The 27,473-nt window shown below is 30.0% G+C and overlaps 1 protein-coding gene across 1 annotated transcript; it reads left to right on the top strand.

Moving 5' to 3' along the window:
- The first annotated feature begins 13,252 nt into the window (after positions 1–13,252).
- On the top strand, positions 13,253–17,043 carry LOC107443460 (uncharacterized). Its single transcript, XM_016057318.4, has one exon. It carries the CDS (start codon positions 14,890–14,892, stop codon positions 16,612–16,614), a length of 1,725 nt encoding a protein of 574 aa, XP_015912804.3. The 5' UTR covers positions 13,253–14,889; the 3' UTR covers positions 16,615–17,043.
- Positions 17,044–27,473: the final 10,430 nt, after the last annotated feature.

Genomic DNA, 27,473 nt, shown 5'->3' with positions numbered 1-27,473 from the left:
TTAGAAATTTTGACTTCTAAACAAGACATCGAACAACCTCACCAAAATCTTTCACGTAAGAAATTTCGTCCGACACTCGACACGGAAGCCCTAGAACACGGTTCTAAAACCGAATTTCCCTTTGTGACCGACACTGAGTCACCCACTCCGTACTTATCCAACTACATCGAAACAGAACCTCGACCAGAATCTTCAGAAATTAAAGGGCAGAGCCTAGTTACACCAGTTCGAGGCACTACCCCAAGACCACAAAATAGAGGTCTAACCCAAAAGGTCCCGCAAGTTCAAACAAAATCATCGACCAATAAAACCAAAAGCTAACCCCTACTTCCTTATTGCAATTGACAATACAATTCTCTAGCCACCCTTTTGAACAGTCTACAAAATGCCAATTAACATCACTTCCTGGAATTGCCGAAGTATTAAAAACAAACTTCACTGGCTTAAAATAAAACCTTTTTCTCAATCCCATATAATTGTTCTTCAGGAAACGTTTTTAAGTTCAGCAGACTCGCTCCATGTTCCGTCCAAAACAATTTTCCGTCAGGATCGAACGAGAGGTCGAGGAGGCGGACTCGTCATCGCGGTTGACCGCAACATTTCATCGAAGATCATTCCAATACCGAATCTACCAACATCAGATAACGAAATCTTAGCGGTGCAGATCACAACGACTAATTTCTCATTTTTACTAGTGAATATTTATTCCCCTAAAGGTCAATATTCAATAGACTGGCTGCAATCCCTAAGACGAACGTTAACAAACCCTTTTATTTTAACAGGTGATTTCAACGCACACCATGCTGCGTTAGGAGCTCAGACAACATCAAGAGACGCGGATAGGCTCCTCGACTGGATCCTAGATGCGCAATTCTCTCTACTAAACACGAAGATCCCCACATGCTTCAAACCAGGGTGCCAACCCTCCCTTCTAGACCTCACAATAACATCAGCGGATTTTTTTCCCAAAATGAATTTCGTAGTGTCCCCAGACACATTCGATAGCGATCATGCCCCTGTGAACATGTCCCTTAATACCCCAGACGGCAACCCCGCTTTGAACAGGCAAACTCGAGTGAACTGGAAGAACCTAACCCGTGACCTTGAGGAAACTATTCGAACCGAAAATACCCTTACAACTCAAAAGTTTCAAACTATTTTCCAGCAAAAAATAAAGAATCATACCTCTTTCAGACCAGCGATTAATCCACTCTTCCCACCCTACTGGAACAGTCTGTGCTCCTATTTATTAGGTAAGAAACGAAAATATCTAAGAATCGCGCGTAGATCCTTCAACCCAGATAAGTGGAATATATACAAAAAAGCAGCAGCTGAGCTACGAAAAACAATACACTCAGCCCGAAGACAATATTGGAATGACGTTTGTGTCAACGCAGGTCAAACTAAATCCATTGGAAAAATACTCCGTGCAATTATTAACCGCCCTGAAAACCAAAATATATCGTCAAATCTAATCATGACCAACAACATTGAGCTTCACAGCCCACTGTCTCAAGCAAATGCATTTGCAGCTTTTTACTCCAAACCACCAAACAAAAACCCACTCCCACTGGATTTCAGCGGAGCTGACCAAGAATTCAACGAACCATTCTCCTTACAAGAACTCAACGACTCCCTCACAGCTTCAAAATGCAAGTCCCCCGGACCAGATGGCATCCCTTTAAAAATTCTTCGCTCCCTTTCGGAAGCAGCCACTCAGAAGCTACTCGACGAATTAAACCATATCTGGGTCTCAGGACAGATCCCAGAATCCTGGAAGCTAGCCCATATCATACCTATCCATAAGAAAGGGAAACCACCTGACCTAATATCATCATACAGACCCATATCACTCACATCAACCTTGAGCAAATCCCTCGAACGCATGCTCTTAAAGAGACTCGTAGATTTTTCACTCAAAACTAGAATTTTCCATCCCTATCACTGTGGATTCCTACCATTCAAAGGTGTAGACTCGGTTCTCACCATTCTTCACCATGAAGTGCTCCAGGCTCGGTTCGAAAAAAAGTATGTAATTTGCTGCTCCCTAGACATTCACGCTGCGTATGACAGTATAAACCAGGAATATTTAATTCTCAAACTCTTAAAGGTCGGAATTACTGGTCGAGCCGCCAAATTCATACACAACTTTGTCAACCAAAGAAAAATAGCTGTGCGATGGAGGAAAGCGCTTTCAGCCAACTTTCCTATGAACAGAGGCGTTCCGCAAGGATCTGTGCTCTCCCCATTCCTCTTCATGATTTACATGTCAGACCTGCATCGCATTCTCCCAGGTGACATAACTTGCCTCATTTTTGGAGACGACATCTACCTTATAGCAATCGCTGAAACCACCTACGAAGTAAGACATAAGATGCAATTTTCACTCCACCTTATTCAGGAATGGTGCAAGGACTGGTGCCTCGAAATCGTTCCGGAAAAAAGTGCCGTCATCAACTTTTCTAGAAGACGCTCAGGTGATAACTTCAATCTCAACATCTTTAATAAACCTATCCCGTGGACTCAAAATCTCCGAATTCTCGGACTTCACTTCTCCAGTAACCTGAGCTTCCACCACCACTTCAGAATTTTAAAACAAAAAATTTTAAAGAAACTCTCCGCTCTTCACTGTATTGCTACCACCCGCTGGGGAGCCCAGTCAGAACATCTTCTCCAAATCGTAAACTCATGCATCAGAAGTGTTTTAGACTTCGGTAGCCACATCTTTACCTCCTCAAGTGTAACAGGTTTACGAACCCTCGAAATCCTATACAATGCAGCGCTTAGGGTAGCAACAGGACTACCCCGATGGACACCCATTCCACTACTTCTCAAAGAAGCGGGAGTGAGCAAATTAGCTTCTCGTCACAAATGGATAGCAGCTAAATTCTACTTCCGGCACACCTCCCTACATTCATATTCTCCAGTCTTCCATCACCTAAATCTCCCACTATCCAGCTTTCCACAAGGTAAATCGGCCCCGCTTATACCATACATGCATAAATGGATGATTAGCAAGAACCTCTCCCAAAATGACATCATTAAATACCATACCCCTACTCCAATTCCCCCAAACGTCGTCATTCATTTAGACAACTTTGCATTCCAAACCAAGAATCTAGCCCCACCTCAGATAAGAGCCTTATTTAAAGAGTTTCGCTATCGAAACCTTACCAACAGCATTGTTCTGGCAACAGACGGATCAAAACAATTGGACAGAACCAGCGTGGGTATATATTCCTCTAAAGGTTATACGGTCTCTGGCCGAGTTCCGTCACAAACATCAGTCTTCACTGCAGAAGGATTGGCGATCTTCCTCGCCCTCAAACATTGTGTTACCAGCTACGAACATCATACCTTGCTAACAGACAGCCACTCAATACTTCAGTCCCTCTCCAAAGGCACTAGAAAATCTCCAAGAATCTCACTACTTCTCCTAGACCAAATAGCCAAATCTAGCCAAATTGCGAAGTCACTCTCATTTATCTGGGTCCCATCCCATACTGGTATTACTGAAAACGAACAAGCTGACCAACTCGCCAAACAGGCACTTAATCAAGATTTTATCTCGCACCTTTCATCACCCCAAGATCTTTGTCAAATGTTTTTGAGAGATGAGCTCAATAAAGAACACAGAGAATGGAAAGAGTGCAAATACTTCCAACCCTTTCCGCACCTCGACGAACCTCAAGGCTACCGCCCACTTATCAAGTCCCGAAAACTAGATGTGTTAATAGCCAGACTCCGAACGAAAACGCTTCCAACTAACGCGATTCTACATAAGTGCAAGTTAGTAGAAAGTCCTAAGTGCCCCAACTGCGGATATATAGACACGAACGAACACTACCTCCTGGACTGCTCTTTTTATCAAAATGCTCGTAAAGACCTCTATCAATCCTTATCCCTGCAGAGCCCAGCTTTCACTGATCTGGTTAACTTGTCTCTCAACTCCCGGACCAAAATCCAATCCCTCTTAAAATTCTTCCAAGCAACTAACAGATTCTAGCAGTTCGCTCCAACCTTGTGCTATCTACCCAGCCCCCAACCTGAAATGAGACTTATTTATTGAAACGCAGAGCTATAAGCGATAAGCAGAGAGCTCGCATCTGGAAAAATTCTTTACCAAGATAACTGTGGACGTGTTTGTAATCCTGAGATGTGAGGGCCTCAAAAATTGCGCAATCTTCTGAGTTTAATCGGTAGTGGAATTTTACGAACGATTCCGAACAGACAGTTGTCTGCCATTTCTAAACATGCTTGTATTCATAAAATCCGATGAACTTCTTTCATATTTTTAAAAAATTAATATTCTTTATTTGTTTTACCACAGATTTTATGCAGTTATTCACGGATTTTATGGTGTAATTAAAAGGTATGGAATTCTGTAATAAATATAAAAACATTGAAATGCATGTTGATCATTTTATTGAGTTAGTGTTTGGAATTTTATGACATGTTTTTCGCTTTTTTAGTTTGATTTCTTTTTTTTTAAAATATAACATTCTTTAGATTTTTCTATTTAATATTTTAGTTTCACGAGTTGCTTTGCGCTAATTGCTATTAAATATTTTATGATATTCATTATCAGATATAGGTATAGTTTAAAATTGTTCTATGCTATCCCTTCGAAGATAAATAATGCGATATTGAAGTATATGAATGATTTTAAAAAAATCCTCCTCCCAATTAAAAAACCTAGCTATCTATTTTCTCATTCCTTAAAAGACTTTTTTTTATCCAGCTTACTTATTTGTAAAAAATTCCATTAATATTTAAAATCGAGCAATTTAAATCAAAGTAATTTAGATAGTGTTTATTGATTAGTAGTAGTTTTAATCTGCTTATCAAATATATGGGATTATGTATACCTTAATATGTTTTATTTTTGTGTTATTCTAGGTGATCTATGGTTCCTGTTTTATACTAAGAAGTACTTATAAAAACTATTGTTGGCTGGAAACCTGTAATAAATTGTCCTAGTTCTTTTTGTGACAAATGAATTGTAGTGGTATCATCCTGAAAGAATAATCTAGCCCAGAAGAAGTTGGATAAAAATATAAATTACATTATGTCTTGTTATTGTATTCAAAATTGTCCGCAATGTAAATAAATAAAATCTCTATCTTCTTAAAGTGATCATGACTTATGAGTAGGATTGTTGATTTAAAAAATTCTTATGAAAAAAAATCTACCTATTTGATTCATATCATATATTTTTGTTTTGTTTAACTGAGACATTTCTCTTAATATATGCATGGAAGGAAAAATATTCAACAATTAAGAATTAAATATGTACTTCAATTTATCATTATTATTTATCAGAAATTTAGTTGATGTAAAAAAAGTTTACTTGATGATAAAAGCTACTGAGTTATTTTAATTTTATATATCATTTAGTGTTATTATATTTCATTTTCAATAATTGATTATTTTCATTTAAAATTTTTATTTTGATATCTTGTCTATTACTAATGTGTTCTGATATTAATTATATTAAACTTTTAATTTGGTTATACTTTCTTATCTATTTAATAAATTAAATTCATTTTTTTTTAATATTGTAAAGATGTGTATTAACTTCTTGAAAAAAAGTAAATAAATGAGAGTATCTCGTCAGACCTGGTATATTTTGACTAAGCACTTACTTCAGATGTTTTTAAAGTAACAGTCAATTTTTCAAAAACTCAGAATCTGCTGAAGTATTCGAATCTGCTAAAAATATTTTTATTTCATTTATCGTGGTATGAAAACTTTGTAACTCATTTTACAAAGCTAAATTACAAGTTAACTTGATGGAATTTTCTGTAGCCTTAAAAAATTTTTTTATTTTCACATGTTGCTGGTTATCTGTGTTCAGTGATGTATTACAGGTGATGAACAGGTTAAAAATTACCTATAATATCACATATAAGTAGGGATAAAATTTTAAATGAAAATTTTTTTAAATGTTTCAGCATTGTATGAAAATATGTTCTGTTCATTAATATAAAAATAGTTATTGAATCTGAAAACATTACCAATAATCTAAAATGTTTTCATTATATCTTTAAATCTAATATAACTATTTTCTGTTAATTTAAATGTAATAATGAAAGTTTAATATATTCTAACAGTTATATATTATATGTTTATATAGTTTTAGACATATATTATAGCTTCTTATATTCCTTTACCAGAATTTTTAAAATTCATGAGATTATTTTTTTCAAATAGTTTTTTTTTTTTTTTAGTTTTCACTTATTTAGGAATTGTTAGAAATTAATTCTATCATTTAGTCTGCAATTATAATCTGTTTAAATATTTGATATTTCTTTTTTAAAGAGTTTTTTAATTTTTTCTACTAGGGTTGACATAAATCTATTTTTTTTCCTACGTGGTTTTACTGTAATGTGAAAAAAAACCTATAATTCCTGTGCATGTATAATAGTTAATTGTAGTAGTCTCCAAGCATTGAAACTAATTTACTTACTCCTTTTTTTTCTACTTATTTGTAGTGTCATGTGCCACTTTTTTTAAAAAAAAAAAGTAAAGTGGTCTAAAAAAAATAGTTTGTATCGACTTATGACAAATACACTGTTCACAAAAATTAAAGGAGCACATGAAATATTAATTTTATATACTTGCTTTCTTAATTCTTTTGAATAGTGTATTTTTAATGTTAGTGGGGAAGCAAATTTCAAACGCAACTAATTTTTTTGATTCTGATTGGCAGATATGCATATTGTATACACTGTTTGCAGAAAACTTGTCCCCATCACAGACTTCTTCAATATTACTCACTTTTATAAATTTAAGTCTTACAATATGTGTACTAAATTTTAGAGTAGGCTCAAAAATATGAAAATTATATGCATTTTGAGTATTCATTGTATATATATACAATGTATAGTAAAAACTATACAATTTAGATATAAATAAATGGTCAAAATTTTTATATTCTATTCTGCAAAGAATTTTAGAGAAATTGGCCACAATAATGGAAAATTTGGTAGGTCAATAACTAGTTTTATATGTTCCAAAAATAATTAATTTCCTTAAATTTAAAGAAAAAAGTGATGGTATGTATTACAACTAACATAGTTTTAAAAAAGTCAAAACACTTTTGAAAGAATCAGTGATTTTTTTGTAGAAATTTCGTCAAAATTAAAAAGTGATTAATGGGTTGAAACTAGTTGCAAGCAGTGGCACAGTTTTAAGTGACGGAACACCCTCCAAAATTACACATCACATGATTAACAAACTAATGCATGGTCTGTTAGATAATGATATAAAAAAGTTTTCATTATTAATTTCAATATAATGGACATTTATATGTATATGTGTGTGTCAAAAGAAGATAGAAAATAACCCCCCTCCCCCCCAAAAAAAATCATTAAAACTACACCACTGGTTGCAAGAGTCAATAAATTGCTTGCCGAAAGCTTTTCATTTCATCTAAATCTGCTGATTGGTACAAATGTTTTTAGGCCCGTCAATCGATGCAATGAGAATTGTGTATTACAGTTAACTCTCAATTTGTCGAAAACTTTGTTATGTCAAAAAAATTTTTTTCTCCTTGACATTATACATCCACCTAATGCTAATTTGAATTCCTATGTTGAAGTTTCTTCTCAAATCCTCATTATGTCAAATTTTTTTACAAATAAAAAATCTTTTTCATTTAATGCACAATTAGTTTTGTCTAATTATCATTGTTGTATTTAGACTTATAGGTAACTATCATTCATTACATACATATTTATTAGCAGTTATTATTTTGTTTCATGACTTTTTAGAGTAATATTTTAGAAAATATTTTTCTATTTTTTGGAACTTATTTAGTTATGAGCTTATCTCAAAATTTTCAGTGTCCCTTCAATTTTGAGATATCGGGATTATACTGTGCTAATATTTAAACAAACCTATATGAATAATAGCTAATTTGTCACTTCAACCACACCTTCAAGTATGAATGTGCCCTTATGAAATATTGATGTTAGTTCAGTAGAAGGGAATAAATATATATACTCCGTAATTTTTGATGCACTTTAATTTTCAGAGTAAATAAAAGAGCATTAAACATCTAACAAAATAATTTATGATTTTCTAGTGTTTTTAAAATATTTACTGCTAAGAAAAACATAAAGCTGAATATTAAAAAAATAATTTGTTAAAAATGGTTTAGAATTACAAACTCACTCATGTAAACATGAATAAATATTTCAGTTCTTTAAATTCCTTATTCAAAACCATTTTCAACATGTGAAATAAATTTTCCAACAAAGTTTGTCTTCTAAAGATAGGAAAGAAATCACTAATAGTAGTAATTAACTACAAAAATGTAGTTTTTTGGCCCACTGTATATGCATACAGAATTTAAAATTGGACTAATTTAATCTGCTGTTTTGTGATTTCAATTTAAAATTCAGTTTTCTAAATTTAAAACTGTTAGTTTTAAAATCTATTTTGATCAAACAGATTATTTTGTATACACATGTAAATACTTGAAGACGAAAAACGCTTAGTAAATAAATGTAACAAAATGTATATTTTTGCATCGCTGTCTGGTTTCTTGCCAAGATATCACTTTTGAAATGGCAATTAATGTGCATAAAAAATAAGGGAGTGTGGTTATGAATAGGCCACTAATAATATATGAAAAAGTATTTACATAAAATTAATTTAAATGCTACCAATAAATGGAGTTACTTGCTGTGTCTAACACATCAAATGTGAAAAATTTATGAGTGATTTTTTTCTGCAAAATAAATACTACCTAAAAAGGTTATTTAATGACAATTATAGAACCTTTTGTAGACTAACTTTAAATACATGTCAATGTTTGAATTTAAATGATCTTCAGAATTATGAATACACCACCTTTGCCCTGATTATGAAGATTATTTTTCCAATTTAGAATCTCTTTCTCTTTTTTTTTCCTTTGATGTATGAAACTTTTATATGGCTGTTAAAGATTTTAGATTAAATGGTAGTTCAAAAGGCATAGTTCATAATCATTTCTAAAGAAAAAAACTTGCCATATGATGTATTCAAAATATTAGTTTTTTAGAAATTAATTACAATTTGATTATGTGAACACACAAACAAAATTAGACAGCAAAATTGATGACACAATTTTAAGAAAATAAAGAACAAATAGTGTTTTTCTAAGCATTTATTTCATGAAAGATAAGAGATACATTAGGTAACATACTAAATAAGCTGAATAAAATGAACAAATCACAAATTTTCTGCTCATTTTTAAATGAGAAAATAAATCTTGCTGCAAATATTTAAGCAGAATTATTTCAATAACTCCAAAAAAAAAAAAAAAAAAATCCAGGAATTATTTCAATACTCAGACAAGACTAATTCACGACAGACAAGGCTGTCTCAGCAAGCTCCGCCAATAATCTCTATTAGACCTTGTGGTCTATCAGTCATTGTCCCTAAATATTTCTTATGGTCTACCTTTACACAAACCATCCATCTTGAGTAAGGAATTCCTATCTTATGAACACCCTATACACTTGTAAAGAACCTTTTTTTTATTTTAAAAAAAAACAAGATTATCACATTTAAAAGCAGTCCAAGCAATCTGATATGGCACTTATTTCATTACAGGGTAGCTTAATTATTAAAAAAAAAGAAAAGAAAATCTGAACTTACTTTATAACAACTTTTTTAAGACCGTGTTAAGATTATTTCTTTTTAATATTGCAATTTATAAGTTGAAAATATATTTCCTAAATCAAAATTTAATGTGATTTTGGAAATGGTGCTTTAAAACTGGGAGTAAAACATGAAATTAAAGTAAATTAGTTTTTTTTATCTTAAATTGAGCTATCAATGCTTCCAAGAATAAATTTTCTGGTGAAAAGGCTAATCCCAACGCAAGTGAACAATGGAAATTTAATGATAAGCAACATCATGAAATGATATTGCAGAGTTACAAATTTTGAAAGTTGGTTCGAGTGAATATTTTGAGTAGCTTACATTCGTCAATAAAAATATAATACAGGGTTAAAGAAAACATAGAATCACTCAAATAAAATAGGACAAAGTATGCAAAATTTCTTATTAATTAATTTCATTTCGGAAAAAATATGGTGACTGAAGGTAAGAAATGCTAAAATTAAAATGGGGGACTTAGGAAGCATTTATAGGCTACAAAGAATACAAATTTAAAATAAAATACATAAAACTTAATTTATGATCTTAGAAAATAAATATTTTATTGCTAGCTATAAGTAGGCTTGTAAAATAAAAGCATTATTTACAAAAAAGAAGTAATTCACATTCTTTGATATAAAATTGAATTCATTTTCTTACGAAAAATCAAACTAGAATAAACTTAATTGTAAAAGATTAGCCAAGGGTCTCAATTCTTGTTTCCGAAACGTGTGGCAATGCCTTTCCGTGGGGAAATGTATGGAATTAAGTTGCTGGACATCTTTTTCTGTGTTCCATATACTTTTCTGCAAAAATAAATTAAGCCTTGTTATATAAACAAAAATATTTTATCGTAAAAATGAATGAAACTACTCAATTAAAAGAAAAATATAGAATTTAAATATTCACTCTATTAAAAGAGGCATTAAATCGAACAAATATTAAAATATACGAGAGCTTGTTTACTTATAGAATTAAAAATTTTTAAGAAAATAACTAAGTAACAAAAAAATTATGAAAAAAGTACGCTTTAATAAAATAAATAATAGGCAAAATTTTTAAAATTTCTCAATATAAAAATCATTATAAATTCTTAAGTAATAGAATGATATTTTAAAAAACTTTTTTTTAAGAAAAGAAATTTAAGCATCTCCAAATTCAAATTTTAAAAAAAAAATAAGTATGCTTTATCAAAAATAAATGAATAAAAAGGATCATCATTACGAAAAAAAATTTTCTTTAAAAAGTAAAAATTGAAAGTCTTAAACATAGGACAAGATAAAAATAATGTGCTTAAATCATTTGTTTATACCTTGCTTGCCTATGTAACAAATAGAATACTTCAGTTATTTCTGAGTATGCCATGAAAAAAATACATCATTGAAAAAAATTATATGTTTAATTCTGTGTAAAATAATAATAACCTAGTTAAGTTCTAATTCTGTTGTTGTTTTCGTGTCCATGGATCTTCAGATAACATCAAAGGTCTGGACTATTGTGGCCGCTAGCTTTGGCGCCTCTTGACAAGTTCTAGTTTATTAAAAATGAAATGTAATAGAGATTGAAGTTCGAATAAAACATTTCATAGAGATATTAAAAATTATGTATAGTACTATGTGACAGGGAAAAAAATGCTATTGAAATAAAAAAATCAAAAAATAATGCAACCAAACAAAAAAGCTAAATGTTATTTTTTATAGTATAATTTAATAGCAAAATTTAAATACCTTCTGATACCTCATAAATTTATTATTGCAGTGCCTTTTACTGCAAGTTATTTTTACAATGTGTAAAGTAAAAGAATCCTATATGAAAACTTGAAGTTGTCAAAAATTTCAATGTTCTTTAACCCTCTGACTGCTCCATTTTTGGACCGAAGCCGCTTTAAAAATTTGCTTTACACTACGCGCTTTCCGCCCTTACGAAATCGCTTTACACTATGCGCTTTCAAATACGCCAATTTAGAGGACAACTAACGACATCTGTTGGTCAAAACGTAAATTAAACGTCTAATACCGCTGAAACGGGGAATAAACGGGATGCGCTCATCAATAAAGGAAGAAAATCACATGCCCGCGGAAATCGCGGGATGAGCAGATTTTGCTACAATTCAGTTGCCCGTGGAAATCGCGGGATAATCAGTCAGAGGGTTAATGTTACTAAATACATACTTCATCTCTTTTTTATTAAAACAAGAACACTTTTAAAAATAAATTTTTATAGAAACTAGTATCTGCAGCAAATAGCTGATCTGATAAACTAAAAATTTTAAAATCTAAAAAATATAATTGCAACAATAAAGTCAGAAGATCCATCAAAAGTTAAGACCCCATAATGTTAGTTCTTGAAAATTTTGTTTACATATATCATGAAAAATGATTATACGAATTGAAAAATTATAGTACATTATAAAACTTATTTATCCAAAAATGTTATGATGGCTAGATACAAAATATAATTTTTCATTATTTAATCTACTAATGATTAATAAAATTGCGAATTATATTACTAAAAAATGTTAGTATGCCTAAAAGTGAACAATATTGAATGACTAAATAAAAATAATAAACAATACAGATTTAAATTTTATGGAGAATTAAAAAAACACATTTTCTCAAGCAAAATATAACACGTTTTTTCTTCTTTCAATAACTCAAAAACAAAAAACATAACTTAACATTTTTTGATAGTTACTAAATTGAATAAATTGGGATAACTGTGTGTAAAATAAGATGTCCCTAGGATTGGGCACTGAACTTTGGAGCTTTTACTGCCCATAAATTCTTATTATTTCTTCGATTTCTTTTTGAAAACCTCACTTTTAAATAAATTTCCAGTTTCCTGTAAGAACATAAAAACCAGCTAAAATAAGAGGAGCACCAATTTATAACGTCTAATTATACGGCCAATTTTTTATGTTCTTATGAAAAATAGGAGAAATGGTTATTCTACATTCTATAAGTCTTCAAGCAAGTTATTTTTTAATAACTGTTACATTTTGAATAATATAATTATTAATTGAGCATGAATAAATTAGCTGACAATGATTTTTTTTAACATATTACAGTCAAATCATTAAATTTACAGTAGTATTCTTAATTCAAAACGATTCGATGATTCACTATGATAAAAATATATATATGATATATATTGAAGCAAAGCATGTAATTTACCACTAAAATATTTGAGTTGAACTTCATTACATCACACCTTTGGAAAGTGAAATTGTTGCGAGCGTCACACTGGTAATTATATTCTAAAAGAAATATAAGTGTCCATCTTATTAGATTTAAAAATTAGCTTTATAGTTTGAAGAAAAATTTCATACTAATCATAGAGAACACCAAACTTTTTCAACTGATAAGTTTCATCAATATATTGAAATCAAGCGACATTCTAAACTATTCAAAAACAAAATCGATTTAAATTTTTTAGTGAGTATAGTTGACTCTCATTTCTCTGAAGCACCCAAATTTGCTTTGATTCCAAAACAACTGAACCGATTAAACTTTTTGTGACATTACGAACTATGAATTCGGCAACGGATTTAAACTCAAAATTGAGGCCCTCAAGATCTCAGGAACACAAACACGTCCTGTATTAAAACGTAATTTCTTATTTGAAACGAAGAGGACATTAATTAACCATAATTGGGTAAAGAAACGTTATATAAAATTATTTTTGATTTGCAACTTTTTAGATCAAATTTATAAGCCCGCGTATTCATAATATCACACATGCAAAGTGAATTGCCCTCGTAGCAATGGAAACAATATAGAGAGCGTTCTTAAATGGTTATGCAGATCTAATTCATAAATTATCTTCTTTATACGGAAAAAAAACCGATGCGAATGATAAAATATCTTTTTGCTGACATTTAATAAAATTCATATTGTGAGTGCATAAAAAATTTTTTTTTAAAATATTGTGTTTTCTGTACGATTTATATAATCAATAAACTATTCGTTCAGTGTGTGAAAATTCTCCATGTGTAAAGGAAATATTATTATTAAAGGCATCTCATTCTATGTAGCAGCAATTAAACTCTGTGCAATGTGTGTCATAGTTGCAATGATATTCTAACAAAAACAATTTTTTTATACATGAAAATTTAATGTTTGAGGTGATAAGTTTCTAATTGTAATTCATAATTATTCTTTGTTTATTATAAAACATTTTATTTTTGTTCTGAAAATTGTACTAAAGGAAGTAGTTTCATATCAATGTTTTGTGTTCATAATATGGAAATAATTTAATTAAGCAGTCACTGTAATAAATTAATCAAGGAAAAAAGAATAATTTGGTTTAAATTACACTTTAAAAGAACTTTTCGTGCAGTGCATTATTAAGCAGTTATAAATATATTAAAATTTCATATTACAATTACTGATTACAGTTGTAGATAATTAAGCTTTGTTTCACTTTCATAAAATAAGCACAATAAAACATATATTTATACACAATAAATATAAATTGTGATTTTTTTGAATATTTGGACTGAGGAAATATTTTGGGGATTCAGTTCCTGCAATTTAGTACTCGTAAATAGAATTAAACTTTGTTGACTATAATGACTTATGTTAATGAATCAGAGCTTTTCTTTTGCATGATAGAACATTAATATAAAAATTGGAAATTGTTATTTCTTTTTTAAGTCTTTATAGATAATTTCAAACCTTTAAAGTCAGTTAAACTGGAAAAAAAAATTTCTTATTTATAATGAACTATATTTCAGCAGTGTCTTTGTTAATTTAATACAAATGCATTCAAATTTGATAATTTCATGTTTATAATACTTAATATCATTAAGTAAAATAATTTAGTTTTGTATCTTGGTATGTTCGACAAAAGAGAAATATTAAAGTTGGTTGTGAAAAATTAAAATTGTTTAAATGTCAATATAATTTAAATTAATGCTTTCACAGATGCAACTATTAAGAAATCATATACCTGCTGTAAGGTGATCATATTTCTACAGTATTATATTTTACTTAATTAAAAATTTAGTCCAAATAAGTGACTTGATACAGCATGATCTTTTTTTTTTTTTTTTTCGTATCATATATTATTAAGGGCCTAATTAAATTCAGAATAAGTATCATCCTGTAAGTAAACCTTATTCTTGTTATTGCAGCAAGAGGTTTTTAGGAAAAAGTCCGATTAAACACTGTAAAACTCATACTGGTGAGAATACTTTTTCTTGATAAGAGTAATAAGAGTTTTTCAAAAAAAAGTAACATGACTAAACACAGTTGTGCTCATACTGGTGAGAAACTTTATTCTTGTAGTATATGTAATAAGAGTTTTTCACTAAAGAGTAATCTGACCAATCACAGTCGTGTTCATACTGGTGAGAAACCTTATTCTTGTTATATATGTAACAAGAATTTTTCACAAAAAAGTAATATGAAAAGACACAATCGCATTCATACTGGTGAAAAGCCTTATTCTTGCAGTTTATGTAATAAAAGTTTTTCATTAAAAAGTAATCTCACTAGACACAATCGTGTTCATACTGGTGAGAAACCTTATTCTTGTAGTATATGTAATATGAGTTTTTCAGTAAAAGGTAGTTTGAAAACACACAGCCGTGTTCATAGTGGTAATAAGCCTTATTCATGTAGTATATGTAATAAGAGTTTTTCGCTAAGTGTTTGTCTGAAAAGACACAGTCGTGTTCATTCTGGTGAGAAGCCTTATTCTTGCAGTTTATGTAATAAAAATTTTTCATTAATAAGTAATCTGAGAAAACACTATCGTGTTCATACTGGTGAGAAGCCTTATTCTTGCAGTTTATGTCATAAGAGCTTTTCACAAAAACTGATTCTGAATCAACACAGTCATGTTCATACTGGTGATAAGCCTTATTCTTGTAGTATATGTAATAAGAGTTTTTCACAAAAAGGTTATCTGAAAATGCACAGCCGTGTTCATACTGGTGAGAAGCCTTATTCTTGTAGTTTATGTAATAAAAGTTTTTCATTAAAAAGTAATCTGAGAAAACACTCTCGTGTCCATACTAGTGAAAAGTCTTATTCTTGTAGTCTATGTAATAAGAGTTTTTCGCTAAAAGGTAGTTTGAAAACACACAGCCGTGTTCATAGTGGTAATAAGCCTTATTCTTGTAGTATATGTGATATGAGTTTTTCAGTAAAAGGTAGTTTGAAAACACACAGTCGTGTTCATAGTGGTAATAAGCCTTATTCTTGTAGTATATGTAATAAGAGTTTTTCGCGAAGTGGTTGTCTGAAAAGACACAGTCGTGTTCATTCTGGTGAGAAGCCTTATTCTTGCAGTTTATGTAATAAAAATTTTTCATTAATAAGTAATCTGAGAAAACACTATCGTGTTCATACTGGTGAGAAGCCTTATTCTTGCAGTTTATGTCATAAGAGCTTTTCACAAAAACTGATTCTGAATCAACACAGTCATGTTCATACTGGTGATAAGCCTTATTCTTGTAGTATATGTAATAAGAGTTTTTCACTAAAAGGTAGTCTGAAAATACACAGCCGTGTTCATACTGGTGAGAAGCCTTATTCTTGTAGTATATGTGATATGAGTTTTTCAGTAAAAGGTAGTTTGAAAACACACAGCCGTGTTCATAGTGGTAATAAGCCTTATTCTTGTAGTATATGTAATAAGAGTTTTTCACAAAAAAGTCATCTCACTAGACACGGCCGTGTTCATACTGAGGAGAAGCCTTATTCTTGCAGTTTATGTAATAAAAGTTTTTCATTAAAAAGTATTCTGAGAAACCACTCTCGTGTCCATACTGGTGAAAAGCCCTACTCTTGTAGTTTATGTCATAAGAGTTTTTCACAAAAACTGATTCTGAATCAACACAGCCGTGTTCATACTGGTGAGAAGCCTTATTCTTGTAGTATATGTAATAAGAGTTTTTCAGTAAAAAGTAATTTGAAAAGACACAGCCGTGTTCATACTCACAAAAAGGATTTCTGAATGAACACAGCCATGTGCATACTGGAGATAAGCCTTATTCTTGTAGTGTATGTAATAAGAGTTTTTCACGAAAAGGTTGTTTCACTAGACGCGTTTGTGTTCATACTGGTGAGAAGCCTTCTTCTTAGTTGGTTAATGAAACAAATAAAGTAGTATAGATTGTTTCATAAAATCAATTTCTTGTTCTTCAAGGCAAGTCATTTAAATATTTACCGTTCATAAATTTTTTTAATTGTATTTGAATGTTTTTATGCATATCTTGGACCAAAAATTAAGTTTTTTTTTAAATTCCAAAAACTATTTAACTAAATAAATTTATTTAATAAGGAAATATGCAAATGATTTTAATTCGTCCTTTTGAAATAGCTGCCCAGTTCATCAAATAAAAAAATTTCATGCGGTCTTCATGTATAAGTGTGTGATATTAATTTGTAGTTCTTTACTTATAATGGTTCAGCACATTTTCGATATCTTGTTACAAATATTTCTATTTTTTTATAAACGGTTAAAATAAAATTAGCTTAATTAATTTTATACTTATGCTGTGTATTTTAACATAATGGATAAAGAAATTAAGTTTAAAATATTTGTCAAAGATATTTTTTGAAAATTATTACTTTTTGTACAATTTCCATATCTTGTACAAAATATATTTCTATTTTTTGTTTATAGACAATTTTAAAAAAAATACACTTACTTTAAAATTACATTTGCAAGTTTTTTAATGAAATTTTATAAATTTGTTGAAGACATTCTTTAAAATTTATATTTCATTTAATTTTTTAAGCTATTTTAATGATGTTCATGTGAAGTGATTTGTCGTCACATTTTATGTAATGTAAGGTTGTTCAAATTTTTAACAATAATGTTCCTAATGTTGAAGAATCTGTTATTTGTTGTGTGTGTAATAAAATATTTTTACAAAATAGAGATAGCTTTCTTGTTGCTCATAGTTGTGTTTATGATGGTGTGATACAATATTGTACAGTCCGCAAAAAAAAAAGATATCACCCTGAATAACTTTCGTTCTAATGATCGGATTTTCACGAACTAAGTGCCAATCTTAATGATTTCGGGGGGGGGGGGTAACCTCAAATATGCTAATTAATTAGTGCTAACTATTAATTAAGTTACGAAATCAGACACAAAAACGTACTTTCTCTGAATAAACATATAATTTTTTTTGCATATTTGGATTCCTTATCTTTAAAATATAGGGGGTAACTGCAATCTGGGAAATGTGGTCCCTATAGTTTGGTCCCTTTAATGTTAATTTCGTTTTTTGCGTTTTCAGTCATATTTTAAAAACTAATGAAGCAATTCAAAAAAAAATTGCACCCACTCATAAAACTCATTTACCCAAAGATAATTTCATGAAAAAAATAATTTTTAATAATTATTTTTTATTATTTAATTAAAGTGAGGATGAAAAAATTTTGAATTATAAGGTAGGGATTTTTCTATACCATTTTAATCTACATATTTTTCAATTGAAAAATCTAAAGTTTCTATTGTTTTTATTTATTAGAAGATGAGAAAAATTAAAATTAATTATTTAAAAAAAAATAATTTGGCGACAATGAAGAAATGATTTAATTGGGCGATTAATATTAAAATGTGATAAACTTACGAGGAACTTGACTTAACGCGAGTGACGTAAAATTTCATTCTTATTTTTTTCGCTAATAATCGTTTGCTAATCTTTTTATTTCTTTAAAAAAATGAAATACGATATTTCTTTTTTAGTCGTCTAAAATTCTATTTGAAATTTAGTAAAGAAATTTGAATAAAACATCAACGAATGTTGAGTTTTATAAAAGCATGCTTATTTAATGTGAATATTTTTTAGTTTTTTTTCTCAATAACTGATACAATTTCTATAATATACATACGTATGAATAGATTTGGAATAAAATATTTATCAATTTCTTGAATATATTTTTTATAAATAATAATTAAAATACGTAGTCAACATTTTTAAGCATCTCTCACATCATTGCAAATTTCTCAACATCTTACACGTCGTCTTAATCTTAAAAGTAATTTTTTAATCACTATCCGGAAGTGTTTCGCAGAACTATTTTACCAACTATTTAATTAAATTTTAACATTTTTAAAAATCTTATTCTTTACCCTACTACGTTTATTATTTCATCATTAATATACTAATAAATTTTTCACGTCATGGATTGATTCGAGGAACATTCCAGTGACTTTCAAGTCATATCTTGGCCCCCAAATTCACCTGACCTTAATCCAATAGAGCATTTATGGTCCTACTAGGAAAACCAAATTCATACTGCTACGCTACCCCCTCGCAATGTGAGGGAATTGCAGGACCAGTTGGTGAGCGCTTGGTACCAGATACCTCAGACTCTATCAGCACCTTGTGGAATCAATGCCACGGCGGGTGCTAGCATTTTTGAGGGCTAAGGATTGTCCTACGTGTTATTAGCAGGGTGGCTATAATGTAATGTCTCTTCGGTGTATATTTCACACATTTCCTAGGCATTCTATAGAATGCCAAATGAGAAACCGGCAAAGTATAAAATGCATTCGTCAAAATGTCATTCAAAAATGATAATTAGGTTATTTTCTTATTTTTTATATGAAAATTTTGTTTCCCTTAATAAGACAGGCATAAATTATGTCTTGCACAACTTTTTACTTTTCTTTACACATTTTGAATAAATGTTTTTTAATGGAACTCTCAGTTTTCTTTTTTCAGAATGACATTTTTATTTTTGAGAAATGCATGTTACTGTGAATGACCGAAATCTGGAGAATGTCGACTAGTATATATTTCGGACTAGACTTAGTATATATTTCGGACATTTACCAAAGGTCTAGTCATACTAGTTCTAGTTAATTGCCACTGCCCGGTATACATTTGCCTGGTATACCAGACACTGATGTTTTTTAAGGTCAAGTGTCACTGCCTGGTATACATTTGCCCGGTATACCAGACACTGATGCTTTTTTAAGGTCAAGTGCCACTGCCCGGTATTTCCTACACCGATGTTTTTTTAAGGTTCAGTGCCAGTGTCCGATATATATTAGCCTGATACTCCAAACACTGATGTTTCTTCTAATCTGTCGTCAGTAAGTATTAAAATATCGAATAAATGTAATTATATCCACGAATAAATTAATATCAAATCGGATGTAGTAAATATTTCTAACATTCACCAAAGCGACTATGTGATTGTCAACATTCACCGGTGAAAGTCAACAACCACCGATTTCGGTCATTCACAGTAACATGGACATCATTAATATAACATAATGACCTCATCAATATGTTTTTTTCATATTTTGCCTAAATAACATTTGTCATTCTATAGAATGCATAGGGAAAGTATGTAATACCTCTCACATTTCATACTTTGCTGAAAACATCCGGCATTGTATAGAATGCCTAGGCATTCTATTCAATACCGGCGTTTCATACTTTGTCCAGTAACATATGTAAGAAAACAAAAATAATCATAGTAGCAGTATTTCATGGTAAATGTAGCTGTAATCGTATTTGAAGAATATGCTCTGCGACATTTTATGGTGAATTTGCGAATGTAAGTTTCAGAATGTATCGAAAGATGAGGATGGTATTTGCTAATCATCTTTATCCAAAGAAAGCCTTGTAACCTAAATATCTAGCAGAATGAAACGATTTTTTAAACAATGAATCTTACAATATGCAACATATTATTTCAATATCTTATTCTTAAACATAACATATTTCAATGTTTTTAAAATACCACTAAACATTCAGCAATTCCTTGAATTATAGAAAAAAGAAATATCGTAAATTATAGAAAACCTTGTGAATGCGCATTAGAATTACTATACAATATACATTTTATTTTTCAAGCACTTTTTTTTCTTCAAACTTTCTTGCCTAGAACACTCGATTAAAGCTGTGAAAATCATTATCCCTAAAATTTTGTATATAGCCATAATAAGTTATGTTAATTTGATTTTAGTATGAAATCCTCGAATAAGTATAACAAAAACAATATAATCTAAATACAGTCGAACCCCGCTATAGTGAACCGTCTGCGGACTCAGTAATGTGTCCACTATAACCGATGGTTCACTATATCCAAATTTTTTGAAGAATATTTTTTGCATAAGACAGTTGAATGATTGAAAATTGGCTTTGCAATTTTGCATAAGTTATTTAAAAAATTATTAACTAATTAACAGATAATAAAGCAAAAATTGATGGAAAAAGTAATTACGTCGCTAAATATTAGTTTTATTTTCACTTTTTATGAAAAAAAATTGTGATTTTTGATTGAACACAATTTGATTTTAAATTGAGTTCATCAATTTTCTAATCTACAATGTGCAAAGAATGCAAGATTTTTACATTTTGAACAAGATTTCGAACCATCTTAACAAAGCATCTCCTACGTTTTCTCTTTGAGCTCCACGCAGTTTTTTCGATGAAACCATGTTTTTGTCGTATGCCGCAAGAATTGCACTTCGATTTTTCCAAATGTTTGAAACTGTAGATTTTGACAAGCAAAATTCCTTACACAGTGTCGATTGATTGGTTCCATCATCAATACGCTTTACAATTTTAACTTTGTCCTCTATGGAAAACGCTTTTCTCTTTAGAGAATTTGCCATTTTCACCGCTTTTGAAATAAAAATCTTGTCTCAAATAGAATAATATAAGAATATGAAGAGAGCAGCTGTAGAATGAGTTAAATTGTTCCCCTTCTTGATTGTCAAGGGGTGATTTGTAAAGAATATGGTTTGAACAGATAAGAAAATTCCAAAAATTCAGCTGGTGGCCAAGTTAACTAGTTGTAGAGCAAGCTTGGGGAAAAGAGATAAAGGGAGGCAGTGCCGTTCCTGGGGTGGCGAACGCCTGCGTGCAAGAATAATTTTGTGCGCCCCTATATACTATGCTTATACTTCGAATAGTTGAATTTGGCACCCCTTAAATTGGGCGCCTGCGTGCGGGGCATTCGCTGCATACCCGCCAGGAACGGCACTGAAGGGAGGCTTGTCAGTGAGGGGGGAGTATAAGATAAATGATCTGTTTGACATTTATTACAGTATAGTTAAAAGTGATAAGCATAAAGGAGAGTAATATGGCACATTTTATAGGAATGCATTCATTTTCAGTCCCAACACCTACAAGTTTAAAGATGGAGGACTGAAAAAGATATTTAAAGAAATGAAATTTGAGTCCGCTATAACCGAGTTTCCAAGTTCTAAGCTGTTCACTATAAGCGTTAAAAATAACATTATTTAAATAGAAATACGGACGGGACCGCTAAAAAAGTTCACTACATCCGAGTGTTCACTATATCCCAGGTTCACTATAGCGGGGTTCGACTGAATATCAGATAAAAAATTCATGTATTTAAATTCTAAAAACTTAGAAAATCATAAATAATTTATAAATCGATTCATATTTTCTTTTCAAAGGAGATTAAAATAAAAAAAATTTTGCTTTTTGGACAGAAATTAGCTTAAAAATTGTCTATATCCTAGAAACTTTAAGATATTTTCTATTAACTTTGAGATATTTCTATTAAACCTCTCCGAGCAATCACAGAGCATTATATAATTTATTTATTTTTACAGTAAGAAATTGGTTGCTTAGCAACCTAGTGAAATTAAGTCTTCTTCTATTGAATGGGTTACCTTAAAATATTAATTTGCGCTGGCGACTTTTTTTGGCGGTTTTCTGGACTATCGCCAAATATATAAACCTTTATTGTGACCCAATTTTTTCAAAATTTTGTCTACCCCCCCCCCTCCCTAATTCAAGTGTCTGGATTCCAAATTTGTAAAAAAAAATACATGTTTATTCAGAGAAAGTACGTTTTGTGTCTGATTTCGTAACTTAATTAATAGTTAGCACTAATTAATTAGCATATTTGAGGTCACCCCCCGGAACCATTAAGATTGACACTTAGTTCGTGAAAATTCGATCATTAGAACTAAAGTTATTCAGGGTGATATCTTTTTTTTTTTTTTTTTTTTTGCGGACTGTACATGATGCGATGTATGAAAAGTTGAATTGATTGGGTTGAATAACCTAACTTTTGTACTTGGGTGAGCGTTGCATTTTGAACCAGTTTAGATAATTGTGGCATCTAGTGGTGAACTTTTACTTCAATGCATATAGTAAACTGTGACAACAGTTTATTAATCTTTTTAGATTTACCAAGTATGTGATAGAGAACTTACTTTTGATTTTCCATTTGCTGAATAGTTATTTTTCAATGTATTTGTTTGGAAAATAATTATCCATAGTTCTTAATTAACCTTAGTTCTTTAAATAATTATCAAAAGTATTGAGTACTATCTGCCTTTAGCGACCAGCTTGATCACTTTCAAAATTAGTTTGTGTAACATACTTTACCCTATAGCAGAGGTCGCCAAAGTGGCCTATATAGACCCCCAGGGGTCTATTTAGCAAATGCGAAGATCGATCTTAACCTGGGGGTCTATCCGAATCTGAAAGGTCGATTGGAGGTCAAAGAAAAAACAGTTCTTAATACGTAAATCACATATACCTAATTGAGTATGTAAAATTTGTGACTTTTTTTATAATTAACTTAATATCTTCTTCATAGAACTTAAATTAATAAACGTATATTTATTCGGGTGAAACAAGTATTTACGTACCAGCGCGCGATGGCACAAACTCTGCACTTCTAGTTTATAAGTCATATGCATATGTGCGCTTGTCCAAATGACACGTGTGACGAGCATTGACGTTACAAACGCAAATATCATATGCAGTTTCAGCTATCTTTGCAAACTGTGAACAGTGTTGAATATTTGCAGTGTCATTATTAAAACTTTTATAGTTTTGGATAATTAGTTATTGTTTCGATAAAACCATTCGTTTAGTACAGATATCAATTTTAATTATCAATACATGTAAAAAAAAAAAAAGGTAAACATTAATAATATGGATTAGTACAGCTGGCGACAAAACTATAGTTATTGTTACACAATGCTATAGTTTTGTCGCAACTCATAAAACTATTGTTACACAATGTACTATTACTTTAATAAATGTTTAAAATCATAAAATAAATGTAAACACAGTATCTAATAGAGTTTTATTTTTATTAACAGAAAATTGCTCTTATGGGGGTGGATGGACATTTCGAAAAATTATATAGGGGTCGATTATCAAAAACGTTTGGCGACCCATGCCCTATAGTAATCGAAGAGACGATTTCAGTTTTTGATTTTTTTTTTTTCATTTCTCAAAAAATTCGGAGATGATTATTTTGTAATTTAGAGGCGTTTAGGGCATGCAATTTTTCATACTTATCAATAAGTTTCAAAGCTTTCACAGGTTAAAGGGATCGACATTAAATTACGAACGAAAACAAGGATTTTTGAACACCCTATGACTGGAAAAAATAGCAATTAACTTGTAACTTGCAATGATAACTTCGGTCGTTATTTTCAATCATTGAATTAAATTTCGTTCACCCAGCTTAAATATTCATAGAAATAAAATTTTTATTTATGTAAAAAAAAAATTTGCTGCAGTTTTTGGTTGTAACTTAAAAAATATTTAGCAAAATTTTCAGAATACTTTTTAATTAATGACAAAATTATTATATTAAAATGAAATTTGTTAAAAATTACGCAAAATCTGAGCCTTTAAAGTAGCTTTTTCTTCGCATGTGCGAAGAAAAATAAAATAATAAATTTTAAATAAAATATTGTAGTGAATTGTATTTAGTTGCTAATTAAAAAGTTCGATTCGAATGTCTAGTGCTAATAATCAAATGGCGGGAAGCAACTTTATCAAAATTTTATGTAGGACTCCTTTATGTTTGAAAGAAAATTAAATATAACTGTCAGATTTTTACCAAGTTGTACAAAACAATTGCAATCAGTTGTACAAAACAATTTTGAATTGCAAATTAAAATAAGAGGTAGATTTTTAAAAATATTTAATTGTTATTAATAATATTTCTAAAAATATTAAATAAAAATTCGGGCTACATAAATTTTAATGTGCACCTATGTATTAAACAATTAATGTGCAACAGATATCTAATTGTAAAGATATAAAACTTCAAAAAGGTTGGTATTAAAACTTACATAGTAGCACACAAAATATTCAATGAGAAAATTGAGGTTTGTCTGCTGCAAACACCAGAGAATAGATATTTACATTTAAAATTTACAAATGTGTGTAAATATTCTCGTCCAAAATGAGTGGTTTCTAAAAGTTAAATCGGAGAATTTCTTCGAGAAAATTTCTGATACACACATGCTAAATTATATTCACAAAATACAAAAAAATGAAATAAAAAAGAGCAACATACACGATTATTTTTGTATTTGAATAAATATTTTCTTGGATGCAAAACCTGAGAAATAAATTTTTTTGCACCGTTGATTTGTTAAATTTCACAGAAACGAAGAAATTAGGTTTTTATTAACGAGAAAAGTATTTTAAACCCATGTATATTTTTTACGAAAATTGTCCTCAAAAAACGATAACTAATATATTTTAGCCAGTTGGAAACCCCTGATCTAGAACATTGAAAAAGTTTTTTGCAATTTTCTAGTCAGTTTTCGTTATTTTTCAAAGAAAGCTCTGAATGATTATGGATTTTCCACAAATTTTATTTGTGGAAAATATATTGTATAAAATTTATTTGAAATGGCAGCGTATTTCATGTGATCATCCTCCATAAAAGTATGTTTTCTTTCTTTATACCATCACATTTCGGTGTACGGACGACTATTGTAAGGTATTATTAGTTATTTAATTTTGTCTTCTGGAAAAGGAAATTTGTTGAAAATCCCTTATCATTTAGATTTTTCCTTTAAAATATACAAAAACTATTTAGTAAATTTCCACAAAATTAGTAAATTTTTAAAATATTCAAATCGGAGTTATAGCCAAAGACAAAAATAAATAAATAGTTTTTTTTTAATATTAATCTGGCCATATTTGTACAAATATGTAAGCTTGGTTTAGGAAATTTTTTGCAATATAGACTATCGCAACTCACGAATACGCTATCTGGGGAGAAGAGCGGTTCCCTGCCTTCGACCCCTTCCTTTTTTCAGTTGTATCGAAATCTACTGCGCTATTTTCACCTTTATTAATATTTTTCGCATTTAAATGTTAAAAATATTTTTTTAAATTTCCATGACGCTTTTTTTTAGAACTATGTTTAATTTAGTTTTAATCTATTTGAAAATCAAGACGGAAACTAACGTACTTCATTCATCTATGACTCTCCACAGGCTAATGGTAAAAGCATGGCAAGTATTGCCATGGTAAAATAAATGGGTTTAGTAAGCCACCTATAACCCATTTGGATCGCCAACAATTACTAATAACCAGTAGCGTGCCAACTTTTTTTTGACTTGGGTGGGGGGAACCAATGCAAAGTCATAAACTTTCTCCGAACTAATATTTTAAAATTAGTTGTATTATTTTAATATTGTAATTATTTAAATTATTTCCTTTGTTTATGACGACTATGATTTAACTATTACATTCACACCAACAAATTAGTTAACTAAAAAAGATTTATCAGTCGGAAACAAATTTTTAAAAAAAGTGCATTAAAATTTTATTAATTAATTTTGCAGTTTTACTCCTTTAAATTTGTTAATGCTGAGCTAGACATTTTATAGATTTTGATCATAATGACATAAGATGGTTTTTTGCTCCTCAAAAACATATTGAATCAAGAATAATTTGTGATTTACATTTTGATTCTGGCATAGATTTGAGTTTGATCATAAATATAAATTTTCAGTATACAAAAAAGGAGAATTTATCATATTAGTTTAATTTTTATGATAAAGCACAAGGTATTAAAAAAATTAAAACATATGAAGGACGTAAAAGAGATTGATTTCTCAAATTAAATCTTATTTTAAAATTACTTTGAATTTTAACTAGTCTTCTGATTTTTCTAGTTTATTCCAAGGTAAAAGTTGTAGATATACATAAAGAAAAAAATATGTATACATTTTAAAACATATAAATATGCAGTAATTCAATGAAGTAGAATTACCTTATCATATTAATTAAATTTTCATGATAAAAGACAAGGGATGAAAAAATTAAAACAAATTTTCATTTTAAAATTACTTTTAATTTTAACAAGTCTTCTGATATCTCTGGTTTATTCCAATGTAAGAATTACGTTTACATAAAAGGAAAAATATATACTAAGTAAAATATATATATGTAACTTCCAGCGTGCCAGAAGCATAAACTAAACCCTAAACCACATTGTTAATTGTAAAATTATAACCAGAATTTTATTGCTTTCACTTCAAGAACGAAGCGTTCGGCCTAACTAGCTTTATCTAATATTGGAGCATTCCTATTTGTGACATATTCCAAGACATTATTTGTTTCCTAGAATGATTTTTCTCAGTTTTGGGAAGTGAATTACAAAAATGTAAAACTATTTATGAAACGCCAGTTTGTGCGATTGCGACTTACAAAAATTCTGATAGAAACACAAAAAGGAAAAAATTTAATTTTCCACGTGTTCCCTAAAGTAAATGAACAACTATGTAATTAATAGCTTCAACATTGCAAACGAAATGACCCAGTTAATATTAAATATGAACGAATATGCAGTAAGCATTTCTTGAAAGAAGATTATGAAGTATATATGAGAAATCGTTTGCTTGGAATGACGATTAGAATGATTTTAAAATTGCTCTAACTCTACCAAGTGCTCTCTTATCAGGAATTTGAGAACATTTTAAAATTTCGTTTCGACTATTTAAGACCGGATTGCTTCAAATGCGTAAACAATATTAAGTGGCAGAATAAGCAAAATTTTTATTCTTTAATTCAGTCTATATCTAAAACT

This window comes from Parasteatoda tepidariorum, chromosome 2, assembly GCF_982258835.1.
Source record: "Parasteatoda tepidariorum strain Cologne lab strain chromosome 2, Ptep-v5.0, whole genome shotgun sequence".
Taxonomy (NCBI): domain Eukaryota; kingdom Metazoa; phylum Arthropoda; class Arachnida; order Araneae; family Theridiidae; genus Parasteatoda; species Parasteatoda tepidariorum.
The sequence above is the reverse complement of the archived record's forward strand: the minus strand, read 5'-3'. Positions and strand labels throughout refer to the sequence as shown.